Source organism: Cannabis sativa, unplaced genomic scaffold (assembly GCF_029168945.1).
Source record: "Cannabis sativa cultivar Pink pepper isolate KNU-18-1 unplaced genomic scaffold, ASM2916894v1 Contig3, whole genome shotgun sequence".
Taxonomy (NCBI): domain Eukaryota; kingdom Viridiplantae; phylum Streptophyta; class Magnoliopsida; order Rosales; family Cannabaceae; genus Cannabis; species Cannabis sativa.
This window is the reverse complement of record NW_026870039.1, coordinates 3,593,106-3,607,185: the sequence shown is the minus strand read 5'-3', so window position 1 is coordinate 3,607,185 and position 14,080 is coordinate 3,593,106. Positions and strand designations below refer to the sequence as shown.

Genomic DNA, 14,080 nt, shown 5'->3' with positions numbered 1-14,080 from the left:
ATAATTATACCCTTGTCGAATTCACGTAAATCCTTTTACCAAATGCGGGCCAAAAATGCTTATAATTTACATTACCAATCATAGTTGATTATTTCTTAACAAGTTACTCATGCCTTTCAAAGTATGCTAATTAATGTGAGGAATTTGCGAACGCAAGACGGTGCCCTAAACACAAAGTGTTAAATTTTCTTGTGAATGAAAAGTTTAGAGTATAATATCAAAATAATAACTCAAATTTCACTGCTGCTAGACTCCAAGCCGCATAAGAATTGTGGTATAATCATCTTGAAATGGAACATCAAATTCCAATGTGGTCAAACTCAACTAAGAACCAAGATAAATAAACCAGCTCAAGAAGAAGACCTCTAAGCTCTAAGAACCCACCTCCTACTCCGACAATGGATCGACCTCCACAGAAGGTGGATCCAATGGATCCACCTCTGTCGTAGAATGTGGAACCAACAAAAGATCCCTAAGCTGCTGGGGATCCACCTCCGAAGGTGCACGAGTGAGAGCACATTGAGCAGTTGTCGTCTTTGGGAAGGCTATAACATCCCTGATGGAATTAGCACCAGCCAACAACATCACTAGTCTATCCAATCCATAAGCTATGCCCCCTGTACCAGAACATTGTACAATTACTATACCATATTTGCTGTGATCATCAGCCAATGACCAGAGAAAGAGAGAGAGAGAGAGAGAGAGAGAGAGAGAGAGTGAGAGGTTTCCATACCATGAGGAGGAGCACCCATGTCCAATGCTTCAAGAAGATAGCCAAATTTAGCTTCAGCCTGTAGATAAAACAGCATATTACCACCCCCAATAATTATTTTTTGTTTAGAAGAACATAAAATTTTATGCCTTAAGGGTCAAAAGATGCAAGTACTTGTATAGAGTGAGATAACTAAAAGAAACTTTTAAGCCAAACGCTAGTAGTGTCAAGGCCTAACCATATTTACCTCTTCAGCAGATATGCCAATAATTTCCAAAACTTTTTGCTGAACCTCCCGTTTGTAAATTCTTAAACTTCCTCCACCAATCTAACAAATATCAATCATTGTGAGGAATGATGACATTGCGCTTCTGAGCTAAAGGTTAATAAAATTTACACAGCTAAAATGGGGTCAAGATCAAATAATAATATAACTCACTTACCTCTACTCCATTGTAAACCATGTCATAAGCTAAAGCACGAGCAGATGAAAGATCTTCCATGTCTTCGGGGTTTGGGGCTGTGAAGGGATGATGCAAAGCCTGCAAATGACCATTTTAGGCATATAGGTAGAGCTTTAGCCACCACAAAAAGGAACAACCAGGCTGTTGTAAAAGTGAATGCAAAACTAAATCAAGAAGACAGACCTCAAGCCTTTGCTCCGAGTCATTCCACTCAAACATTGGAAAATCAGTCACCCATAGAATCGAATGCTTGGACTAAATGTCAGCGCCGAAAGCAACAGATGGTGACAGTCAAATTTCAGGAAACTAGGAGTACAATATGTAACTGACACTTAAACAAATGGTTGCAGAACTTACACTGTCAATCAAATCAAGGTCATGTGCTACGAACAACCTAAGTCGATCAAGAGTTCTGTTTACAGAAGCCTGCTGACCGATTGCAAATAGGATAAGATCATGTGGTTTGGTAGACAAACGCATCATGAAGTGATTTATACATGTTGGATCCATACAAGATAATAATGCAGGATTTCCCTCCATGGATCCTGCAAATATTGAAACCATCAACTGTGAAATACATGAAGGAAAACCACTCCCTTTCAAATAAAAAAAAAAAAAAGATGAAACAAGCATACAAACAATTAATTTTTATTACCATCATCCTTCACCTTCAAGAAAGTAAAGTTCTCGGCACCAGATGCAATTGCTTCATTGTAAATATAACCTTTCCGGAGAACATTATTTGAATATTTTTTAGCAGCCGAGGGAATACAAAGAACTTTGATAATCCCCCCTTTATTCAAGGCATGTGAAAAAGGTCTGAATGGGGTATCTGAAAATATATCAGATACCTACAACAGAAGAAACACGCTTTCTAATAAGCATTAAATAGTTACATAATTCCCCTAAAAAGACTAAACGATGTGATTATAACATAAAAGAAGGCTAGAAGTTTAAAAGAAACATATGCAACTATGCAAGAATAAAAAGAAATGCATAAATTGAATGTTAACATTAGTCAAGGAAGAACCAAGAGAGAGATACTTACATCCTTCAGTTCAAGATCAAATCTAAGATCAGGCCTGTCTGAACCATATCTAGTCATGGCCTCAGCATATGTAAGCCTAGGGAAGGGATTCGGTAGATGAACACCTTTAATCTCTAAAAAAACCTGCAACACACAAAGCTTTCAGATCACTCCCAAGAACGAAAGTCAGAGAGCAAACCTTAATAATTCATTTATCAAAGGAAAGCAGTAGGACCCCCTCTAGCTACTCAAAATTTTTAGTTATTCATCCACAAACATTATCAATCCAACATAGCTCAAAATCCAGTACAGTTTACATCAATTAAGCTACTTCATTATATACTAACCTTTCTTATCAAATCTTCATTAAGCCTCAGCATTTCTTCCAAAGGAGTGAAAGCAAGTTCCATATCAAGTTGTGTGAATTCGGGTTGTCTATCTGCTCTCAGATCTTCATCGCGAAAGCATCTTCACATAAAAAAAGAAACAAATTCATACCGCACCAAGCAATGAGTTTAACAGTAACAAAAGCAGAAAGCTCGAGCATGAGCAAATCAAGTGAATCAAACATAACCTCAAACTACAAGATAAAGCAAAACTTACTTGGCTACTTGATAGTATTTATCAAAACCAGAAACCATTAGCATTTGCTTGAATAGTTGAGGGCTTTGAGGCAAAGCATAAAATGTCCCTGGCTTCAAACACAGAAGGTGAAATCAGTTCTGAAAGCAAGAAGGAGGCAAATAGCCCACAGAAGATTGTAAGATTAAAAACATATTTGGCATGTACCTGATTGAATAATAAATGTTCAATTATCAGAAAGTAATACCTATATTCATTTCATCACGTTTAAATATATCAAAGAATGAACCAAAGTTTCAAAATTTGAAGCAAAACTAGAGGCATGGCTCCACTTGTTGACACATTTAGAAAATAATTCTACAACTAAGTAAGAGCAAAGTAGTAAGAATTTGTTTATAACAAAACAAATTAAAGAAATCGCATCTTAAAAACATAGCATGGGAAGGATTACTCAGCATTTTAACTTAAACTTTCCTGAATTATCTATAGCAATTAATAGGTACAAAAGTAAATGAACAAAAATTTATAACTTAATGGCTGCTGCATTGATATTGTACCTGAACCCTTGAGGGAACCAAATAATCTCGTGCACCTTCTGGAGTAGATCTAGAGAGTATTGGAGTCTCAATCTACCTTATAACCATGAGCGGGAATCAGAATCAAAGTGCTAAATGAACCCTCTTTCTTTTCTATTCAATTATGGGACATAATTCAGAAGATGGTACCTCCACAAAGCCATGCACATCTTCAAGGTATCTTCGAATAAGTTTCATGACATTGTGGCGCAGTAAAATGTTGGAATTCATTTGTTGGCGACGCAGATCAAGGCACCGATATCTATGAAAACAAATCTGAGTACATTTAACATTAAATAGTCCCAACAAATACCATGTGTAAAGACAGTTTTTGAATCCTATGTGAACCACATTTTGTCGTGGGAAAACTATATTGAACTACATTATGTCCCAAGTGATTCACAGAATCAAATACCTTAACCGAATTTCCTCCTTCACAGAATCTTTTGCCTCATCCCCAGTAGTATGAATCGAAAAGGGCAGCTTCAATTTTACATCGTTTAGTAATTGAACATGCTCTGCTGCAACCTAACATACATAGACAATACAAAACTAAGCTACATAAATAAAAAAGTGACTACATTAACAAATAGAATATGAACAAGACAAGCAAGTCAATAGTAGTTTTTACTTCTATATAGCCAGTTTTCATTTTCTCGTTGATTGAAGCGCTTGGCCGATGCCTAACAATACCTTCTACTGCAATTACATACTCAATTCTCAAGTCCTTAATAATAGAATGCACATCAGGAAAATCATCCTTAGGTGTTGTGACCTATAACAAAAAAAAAGAAAAAATCAAATTAAATTTAAATACTTGCCGGAAAACTTTTCAACAAAAGGAACTGAAGACATCAAAGAAAGAGTCAAAACTCGTACCTGTACAACACCAGTATGGTCTCTAAGGATTAAGAAAGTCTGCTTGGCATGAAAACGACGAAGCGAGACCCACCCGCATAACCGGACCCGTTTGCCTACGTCGTCCACCGAAAGCTCACCACAAAGTCCGGTCCGACTAACCCAATCGAGGGTTTCCTTGACTGGAATCAAAGGAGATTTTGGAGTCTCGGTAAGAGCATCGTTAGGAGGAGTTGAGAAAGCGGAAACAGAGCAAAAGGTTCTTCTGTTTCCACAAAATGTTTTGGGAATTAAGGATCTGAGAATAATGGTGTGGAATAAGAGAGTGAATCGAGGTTTGACGCTAACCGATATGAGAGGGTACGCTTTGAGAAGTACGGACATGGCGGATAACTTTCAGAGAAGAAGAAAATTAAAAGCTTTGGGTTTCTCTGAAGATGAGCTTGGAAGAGGGTTTTAGGATTTTAGTGATAATTAGTGAATTACAGTGTGGACGTCAGCAGAAGATCACACACGTGTCAGGAATTTTTAGTTAACATTAAAACTTTCATATAATTTTTATTTTAGGTGTACAAACGGATCAACTTTACATCTAATTACAATTTTTTTTTTTTATAATCGAAATCTGTCATACTTTTTTTTTTTAATAAAATAATCTTTATTAGAGAAAAACGTCCGTTAATACAGAGCACTAAAGAGCAAGGAAAATATCACTCTAAAAAAAGAGACGACCTCACCAATAACAAGCACCACATGTCATACAGTGTGTGGCTTTGTTAGCAGACCGTTTAACTTGACCAATAAAAACATTACTTAAAAAAGATAAAATAACTTAACAATCTTTAACAAATAAACCAAAAATAGAAGACATAGATACCGAACTAAGGATAGCTTGAACAACTAAAATGCAATCCGTCTCTGAAATGACATTTGACTTGTTATTCCTTTTTATCCAACTAAGTGCTTCTTTGACACTTAAAATTTCTGCAATTTCGGGTCGGCAGCTGACAGAAGAAATAGTTGAAAATGCCTCCATTACATGACCATCACAGTCGTGTGCTACAAAACCCGTGCCTATCTCATTTATGTCTTCAAAAACTACCCCATCCACATTAATTTTTAACTGACTAGCAGCCGGTTTGGACCAGTAATCTCTTGTATCAGTGCGATTGGCAGCCTGAGACACCGAGCCCAGCCGATTAGACTGAGCAGTCGTCCATTGTCGAAGAGTGGTATGAGCCAACCAAATAACATCAGCAGCACTACAGCTTCTACCATTCCAAAGCATATCATTCTGAGCCTTCCAAATTGCCCAACCAACCATGACGGCTTCTTTCACCAACCCCATATTGCCCACTGCCAACACTTCCATAAACCAGTCAAAAAAATTGTTTACTGTGGAGTGGTCAACACCTAACGCAGATCGGAGCCAACATGAATGAGCAAAGGGGCATTGAACCAAAACATGGAAATTGACTCGTCCCCATAGCTGCACAACACACAATGTAACTCCACCAGAACATGTTTACTAGAAAGTTGAGTACGCGTAGGCAAACAACCCGAAAGAGCTTTCCAAACAAAATGTAAAACCTTAGGAGGAGCTTTAATCTTCCACAACATCTTCCAAACATAATCCTCCATAGAGGAGTTCCAACTACCATTGACCGACTGTAGATGATTATAGGAACTTTTGACAGTGAAAAACCAGTTGGATCCTTGTTCCAAAACCAACTATCACTCACAAGATTAACACTCAAAGGCACCTGTTTGATGAGCTCAACATCACGGGAATCAAACAAGTCCTCAATAAGCTCCAAGTCCCACTGTCTACTACCTGACTTCACACTACTACAATGTTAGCCTTTAGAGGCTGTTTTTTCACCCCCATTTATAAAAAGGGAAGCTAAAGGGTGTGAAAATACCCGCTTTGTTCGAAATTGACATTTAGAGGGGGTTTTTTGATAAAAAACGTAGGTATAAAATTGCATTATACCATTTAGAGGCGGTTGGGGATTAATTATTATTATTTTTTTCTGCTTGACCCTATGGCGTCGGTTCCTTTATTGGAACCGACAGCATAGGGTACACGGTTTGCTGACACGTGTACCCTATGTCGTCGGTTCCTATAAAGGAACCGACGCCATAGGGTCGTCCAGAGTATATGTTCAGCTTCGTCTTCTTCCTTCCCACTTCACTCAGCAAGCCCAGCAAACCAGAGAGAAAAAACTCAACAAACCCTCGCCCCAACCCCCTCCTCCCCACCATATCTCCTAAGGCTGAACATTTTGAGCGGGTTTGACCCGAACCCGAGCAACCCACCCGAACCCGAACTGGTGAACCCGCAAAATTTTTTTTTAAAAAAAGTTTTGGGCGGGTTGGGTTCAACCCGATACCCTTTGGGTGGGTTGGCAGGTTGAGATTTTAGGGGTACCAAGTTTCGGGTTGAACCCGCCGACCCGGTTTATAAATATATTATATATTTTTTTTATTACTGTTTTTATATATATAATATGGACTTTAGATTTTTATGGACTATGGATATTGGATATGGATGTATTTTGAAATATTTTAGTTTTCACTTTTATCATGATTCATGAACATGAATATGAAGTTTGATTTTAATCTTTGATAAATAGGTTGTTTGTTTGTTGGTTGGATTGATTAATGCATTTTTTCTTCAATAGTAGATACTATGAATAAATTGTTATATTATATATGCTTAATTTAATAAATAAAAAATTAATTATTTGAATAAAAAATTAATTTTTTAAAGAGTTGACCGAGTTGACTGGGTCAACCCGCCAACCCGCTAAACCCGACCAACCGAAACCCCGCAACCTGTGACCCGCCAACCCGCCAACCCGCCAACCCGCCAACCTGTGCCCTATTCGGGTCCGGATTCAGTTTCAATTTTTTGAACCCGAAACCCGGTAAACCCGCCCGATGTTCAGCCCTAATATCTCCCCCATTTCTCAACCATTTGAGCCTATTCTTTTTTTAAATCTTCCATTTTCGATACTTAATAACATACACCTAAAAAGTTTTCATTTTTTATCCTCTTTGAGTGTCATCCGAACCTTAATAGAAAAGTTTGAGTTTAAAATTCGGCCACCCTTTTTTCTTGAGAAATCCTTGAATCTCAACCTCGTTTAAGGTATAAATATTGTTTTTATTTATTTTTATAATGTACATTGTTTTATTTTTGATTTTTGTAAATTATTATTTGAGTTTTTTTATATTATTAGTAATATTATTGTGTTGTATGTGTATAGTGCCGGGATTTTTTACGGAAGTGGTCGTCGGATTGCGGTTATTAGGTAATAATTTAAACCTCAATATATAGTATATATATTTGTATATTTTATTGAATATGTGTATATAATGTGTGTATATATTGTGTGTATATAGTGTGTAAATTTTTTATGGAAATAAATTTTGTAATTGTATTTTATATATTCTTTGTAATATATATATATATTTATTGTGAATAGAATGACATGGGAGGGATTTAATTAGTTTAGAAATAAAAATTTTAAAATTGAATTAGTGTGTGATATAATTTTATTTTCTTGAGATAATAGTGTGAGATATAATTGATTATATATATATGTATGTATAATTTAGTAACTAAGTAACTTGTTACAATTTTTTATAACTAGTTATAAGTAATGAAATAATTAATTTTACAATTTCGTTATATTTATTTATATTGTAGGTTCGACATAATTTTGTGTGTAGCGTATTTGAGCTTGCAATTATAGGTATATACTTTAACTAACTTTTTCTTATTATATAATTAATTATCAATGCATGTTAGTTGAGTTTGAATATCTTAAATATTCATCCGTAGTGAAGTAGGTTCTACGAATACATGTACTGCGGTCGGATGGGTGGATAAATTTTGTATTGTTTATGTTAATTTGCTTGTTCTGTATTGTTAATCAGTTTTGTTTGTTATTTTAGGCACTTGTAAAATTTTTGGGAACGTCCAATTACAGCCGTTATGCTGCCGAAATTTCGGTAGAATTAGGATAAATCTTACTAAAATAATATTAATATTTACATAACACAAATAACTAGTTAATTATAACATAGTGATAAGAAGTTAGGTCACATAAAAAATAATTATATACACATTTATGTAAACTTTTAAATTTTATCAACATTCTAATCCACTAAACAACCTAATAACATGAACTAAACTAAAACGAGAATTTGAGTAATTTATAAATTAATATGAATAAATTGTGAGAAACTTAGTTAGTTACATTGTGTAATTAGTAACTAGCTATAATTAGTTACTAAATACTGAATTTTTTTGGATAGGATTTTTGTTATGGATAAATCATGGATGCGTGAGGAGAGAGACACACTGCGATTTCAAGTAGGGTTCGATGCATTTTTAGAGTTTGCCTTAAAGAATTCTAAAAATCACGATCGTATTCATTGTCCGTGTGTAGATTGTTGTAATGTATCTAAAGGGAATATTACAATGATTAAGGACCATGTGTATTTACGAGGTTTCAATAGAAGTTATACTAATTGGTATTACTATGGCGAACATTTACCTGATGATCCATATCCATTAGGAAAGCGGGGGGTAGATGATATCAAGAATGATTTCAATGATTATCCATTGGACTTGCTTAATGAAGCACGGGAGGAATTTCTTAATGATCTTGAGAAATTCGATAATTTTCTTAGTGATGCTGATAAACCCATGTTCGATGGTTGTAAAAAACTAAGATTACCAACAATGGTAAAGTTTTACAACATAAAAGCAGAAAATGGAGTTAGCGATAAATGTTTTACTCAATTTTTAGTTGCTTTTAAAGATATCTTACCCTTTGCTAACTGCTTCCCAGAATCTACTTATGAAGTGAAAAAAAAAAACCATTAAATTCTATAGGATTGAAGTATGAAAAAATTCATGCATGTCCGAACGATTGCATTTTATATTGTAAGGAATATGCAGACATGAATTATTGCCCGACTTGCGGTTTATCCCGCCATAAAGTAAACAAGAGTAAGGAGAATAGGAAACTTATCCCCCCAAAAAGTGATGTGGTACATGCCTTTGATTCCGCGACTGAAACGATTATATCGTAGTGCAGAACATTCTGAAAATTTGATTTGGCATGAGACCAAGAGAGTGAAAGATGGAAAACTCAGACATCCTGCAGATTCCCAAGCTTGGAAAAAAGTAAACTACATAAATCCTGAATTCAAATCTGAACCAAGACACATTCGTCTCGGTCTATCTGCGGATGGAGTAAATCCACATAGATCTCTAAGTAGTCGTCATAGTTCATGGCCTGTCTTCCTAGTTATGTACAATCTTCCTCCCTGGTTAGTGATGAAGAGGAAATTTAACATGCTCTCTTTAATGATATCAGGCCCGCAACAACCCGGACATAATATCGATGTATATTTGGAACCATTGATTGACGATTTAATAGAGTTGTATGAGAATGGTGTTCAGGCCTGTGATGGTTTTAAAAAAGAATTCTTTAATCTGAAAGCTGTGTTATTGTAGACTGTCAGTGATTTCCCTGCTTATAGTAATTTATCAGGCTTAAGCACAAAAGGCTACGAAGGTTGTCCGATTTGTTGCACTAACACATCGGCTTGTCGCTTGGCAAATGGACACAAGATGTGTTATATGGGTCACAGACGGTACTTGCCTGCAAATCATCCTGATAGACGGAAGAAGAAAGCATTCGATGGTACTGAAGAGGGAGATATGGCTCATTTGCCACTATCTGGGGAACAAATTCTCCAACAAGTTGAACTTGTAGATTTTAAGTATGGAAAGACGTAGAAAAATAAAAAAAACAAATGGTTGTTTTCAAATAAAGTCAATCTTCTTTCGTCTTCCATATTAGAAAAGTTTACTAGTTCGACATTGTTTGGATGTCATGCATATTGAAAAAAATGTGTGTGAGAGTATTATTGGTACCTTACTTGATATTCCCGGCAAAACTAAGGACGGTCTAAATAGTCGTTTAAATCTCGTTGAAATGGGTATACGACAATCTCTGGCACCTGAGAAGAAAGGTGAACGATTATATTTGCCTTCTGCTTGTTTCACTTTGTCCAAAAAAGAAAAACAAACAGTTTGCAAATCACTTGCAAATATGAAAGTACCTGATGGTTACTCGTCTAACATCAAAAACTTGGTGAATGAGACTGAATTGAAACTAATGGGTCTAAAATCACATGATTGTCATGCGTTAATGCAACATCTACTTCCAATTGCCATTAGATCAGTCTTGCCAAAAAATATTCGAGAGTGTTTGACACATGTTTGCATTTTCTTTAATAAGTTGTGCGGGAAGGAATTAGAATTGGATAAGTTAGATGCATTACATGAACATGTAGTCAAAACATTGTGCAACCTGGAAAAGTTTTTTCCGCCATCTTTTTTCGACATCATGATCCATTTAATGGTTCATCTAGTGAGAGAAGCAAGGTTGTGTGGGCCGGTGTGGGCGAGGTGGATGTATCCATTTGAAAGAAATATGAAAGTACTTAAAGTTATGTGCGTAACTACTATCGGCCAGAAACATGTATGGTTGAGTGCTACATATCTGAAGAGGCTGTGGAATTTTGTTCAGAGTACATGGCTGGAGTTGAGGCAATAGGAATTAGCAAACCAAGAACTGACCCAGATGAGGTTGATAGAGGGTTAAGGGGGAAAGGGACCATGGTGACCGTGTCCACGCTTGAACTAGATCAAGCTCAATTAGTCGTGATGAACAATAATGCAGAGGTTCAACCATATATAACGTAAGTAGCTTTTCTTTGATTAACATTACTTAAGTCACGATGAACAATAACTTGATTTACCTTACTTGTTTTACAGTGACCATATGGAGCTGTTACAATCAATGGTTCCAAGAAATCAAAAAAATAAACAAAAATGGGTTGCAGACCAACATCGTCAAACTTTCATTGGGTGGTTAAGGAATACCATTATAGCAAAGTTGAACGAACCGAATCATGGAGTATCTGATGTGTTGAGTCGTACTGCGGGAAAAACTATGCCAAGCTTGTATCAACTCTAGGAGTCAGATGCCTGTAGACGATAGGGTTGTCCTATAAAAACTGGAAAGAAGTCAACCCTACTCTGAAAAATAAAGTTTGGAAGGACATACAAGTAAGCAATTATTTGTTAGAATTTTGATTTGTTTTTCTATTAATTCAAATGTTCACTCTAACCGTGTTTGTTTTCCTTCAAACTAGACAGGGTTCATTGTGCTGGACTCCTTCAAACATGATTGTCTCATCCTAGCTGGGAAGTTAATGAAAGACTTCAAGAACAGGATGAAAAAAGACATCATAATGCCCGCTTTGCAAGAGAAGGATCTGGGACGACTGACACAAATCCCTGAAAAGCACCCCGAGATCGACCATGCTGATTGGTGCACTTTTGTTGAAAGTCAACTAACTCCTGAATTTCAGGTACGCTAATTATATTAACACTAAGATAAACTCTTAAATACAAGTACATGTATCTAATGTATTTTTTTGGCATTGTAGGAGTTGAGTAAGGTGCAACGTGAACGTTCCTCGAAAATCCAATCCAAACATCGAAGTGGTCGGAGTGGAATGGTGAACGTACGGGAAGCTGTGGTAAGTAATGCTTAAATTCTAATAATGTGCTATAAAATTTAATTGGTACTCATTTAATTGTTATAAAATAATGTAGAAAAAGGATCTCGAAGTTCCAGATCCCCCGCCACCGTGTTTGGATTAAATCTTGCACCAAGAGTCGAAAACTTGTCACTGATTACGACAAGGAAATTGCAGAGAAGATAGTAAGTATATATTAATCCTTAATTGAGTTCTACTAATGAGTTAGTGTATATAATTGACATTCTAATTGCTTGAATATATGCGTGCATTAGGCTCAATTGGAGGAGAAGCTTAGTCAGGGACAAATTCAGGTCTAGGGCCAAAACGATATCCTGACGCAGGCGCTCGGGACACCAGAGCATCCTGGACATGTCAGGGCTGCTGGGTATGCTATTACTTGAAATGTTATTTATTTAGTTACACAAATAAAATCGTAGCTAAATTGCATTTCATGATTTGCAGGTTCCTGACCAGGGCATCTAAACTGTTCGGCAGGAAGAAAAGGGAAGTGTCTGATGTTGTGGCTCGGCAAGCAAAGGAGATTTAAAAATTAAAAGCCGAAGTCCAATCCCTTAAGCAGAAGAGAAACGCTGCCGAACAAGAGGAAGAAGGAGAGGTGGCTGGTGAGGCATATGTTCCACAACCTTACGCTCCTGAGGATGAGGGACAACCATAAACTTATGCTGAGGAGTTTATTTCCCTCAGCAACGAAGGTCTCCTGTACAATTTCGATGACCATGCGGCCCTTAATCAGCAAGTCCTTCTCTGCTCTGACAACATCGACAACATTGTGGCCCGAGGGTATTTGTACGAGCATGTTGGTAAAATCACTATTCACTGCACGGACTACGATGATTCACATGCCTGGATCCTGCAAGAGGACGCTGAAATCCCAATCCCAATTGAAGGGTGGAGATATGTTAGGGACGTATCACAGATGTTCCTTCCTTGGCCCAAACACTTAATTCTAACAACCGAGGTAACTTCTCTTATAAATTAATTATTAATGATTAGTGGAGTTTGAATATCTTCAATATTCAACCATCGTGAAGTAGGTTCTGCGAATATATGTTTTGCGGTGGGATGGATGAATAAACTACTGTTATATATGTGTTATTTGTCATTATACAGACATGTTTAAAATTTTTGGGGGCATTCAATGACAACCGTTATGCTGCCAAAATTTCCGTAGAATTTGGATAAAATTTGATATATTATGTTTCATTTTGTTTAGGGTCCACTCGCTCAACCGCCTTCAAGACGTGATGCGTCGAAGGGGAAAGCTTCGATGCTTTCTCCACAAGGCAGTGGTGCACGGGAAGATGAATTGTTCTCGGAGAAGAAGATGGCCTTGATCCCTAAATTGCTAAAATGGATGGTTCTTGAATTCTTGAGCCTCAAAGATAAACGTGATATAATCACAATTCCTGTACCCCGAGGATTCATAGCACCGCGTACCCAGATCACGTTATTTGGAGAGGATTTGCAGCAGGTTGCTACGTGTGACTTCATCGGCAACCAGGGAATGCTGTTTGGAATGATGTATACTTTTCTTTAATCTAATTAACCTTATATATCAAATTCTAGTCAAATTATTATAAGACACTAACACTTTTTTTGGCAGGCACATTTGGGAGAGCATCAACGGTATGAGAAATTTTTTCAAGTTTTACGACCCAGAGCTTCTCGTAGTGCATGGGAACACCGATGAAGAAAAGAGTCAGTCTTTTGACGATGCGGCAAGACGATTGGCTAATTGGTTATCATTAATGTATAACAACCACCAAATGTTCTTTATTCCTTGGAATACCGGGTAAACTCTATTTAATTCTTTAGTGCTAATTGTTCATTTCTATATTATGACTTCAAATTATTTTTATACTATCTTACTTATATTCCAATATAATTTTCTAGTGCGCATTGGACGCTAGTGGTGGTTACGCCAAGGAAAATTATCCATTTAAACCCTGTATGTGGCCGCCCAATTCCTGAAGAAATTACTCAAATGATCGGAAGGTAATAATTTAATGACTTCTTATGTAACAAATTTAAATTAACTAACGAATTGAAATGCTAATATAATTTTTCAAAACAGTGCATTCAGATATATATATAGGGGACGCACATGAGTATCTTGGCCCGTGGCTAGGAATTTCACAAGCAAACTATCCAAGACAACCTAAAAGCCAAGAATGTCGTTTATATGTTTTGAAATATAACACTG

At 36.5% G+C, this 14,080-nt stretch overlaps 2 protein-coding genes and 1 long non-coding RNA gene across 3 annotated transcripts; 1 reads left to right on the top strand and 2 right to left on the bottom strand.

Moving 5' to 3' along the window:
• Positions 1 to 166: 166 nt before the first annotated feature.
• Positions 167 to 4,670, bottom strand: LOC115721396 (aspartate--tRNA ligase, chloroplastic/mitochondrial). The gene is made up of 15 exons (XM_030650864.2): positions 4,240 to 4,670; positions 3,992 to 4,135; positions 3,776 to 3,888; positions 3,511 to 3,622; positions 3,343 to 3,414; positions 2,807 to 2,898; positions 2,551 to 2,671; positions 2,225 to 2,347; positions 1,832 to 2,027; positions 1,534 to 1,721; positions 1,360 to 1,431; positions 1,156 to 1,254; positions 960 to 1,040; positions 734 to 791; positions 167 to 617 (listed from the first exon to the last, which is right to left on the bottom strand). The coding sequence occupies exons 1-15, from the start codon at positions 4,600 to 4,602 to the stop codon at positions 388 to 390; spliced, it is 2,064 nt and encodes a 687-aa protein (XP_030506724.2). The 5' UTR covers positions 4,603 to 4,670; the 3' UTR covers positions 167 to 387.
• Positions 4,671 to 4,974: 304 nt separating this feature from the next.
• LOC133033111 (uncharacterized) lies at positions 4,975 to 6,483 on the bottom strand. The gene is made up of 5 exons (XM_061107713.1): positions 6,326 to 6,483; positions 5,982 to 6,066; positions 5,809 to 5,886; positions 5,096 to 5,707; positions 4,975 to 5,010 (listed from the first exon to the last, which is right to left on the bottom strand). The coding sequence occupies exons 1-5, from the start codon at positions 6,481 to 6,483 to the stop codon at positions 4,975 to 4,977; spliced, it is 969 nt and encodes a 322-aa protein (XP_060963696.1).
• A 5,085-nt stretch (positions 6,484 to 11,568) lies between these two features.
• Positions 11,569 to 12,242, top strand: LOC133033254 (uncharacterized). The gene is made up of 2 exons (XR_009685556.1): positions 11,569 to 12,038; positions 12,129 to 12,242. It is a non-coding gene; the product is annotated as an uncharacterized LOC133033254 (long non-coding RNA).
• The last annotated feature ends 1,838 nt before the right edge of the window (positions 12,243 to 14,080 follow it).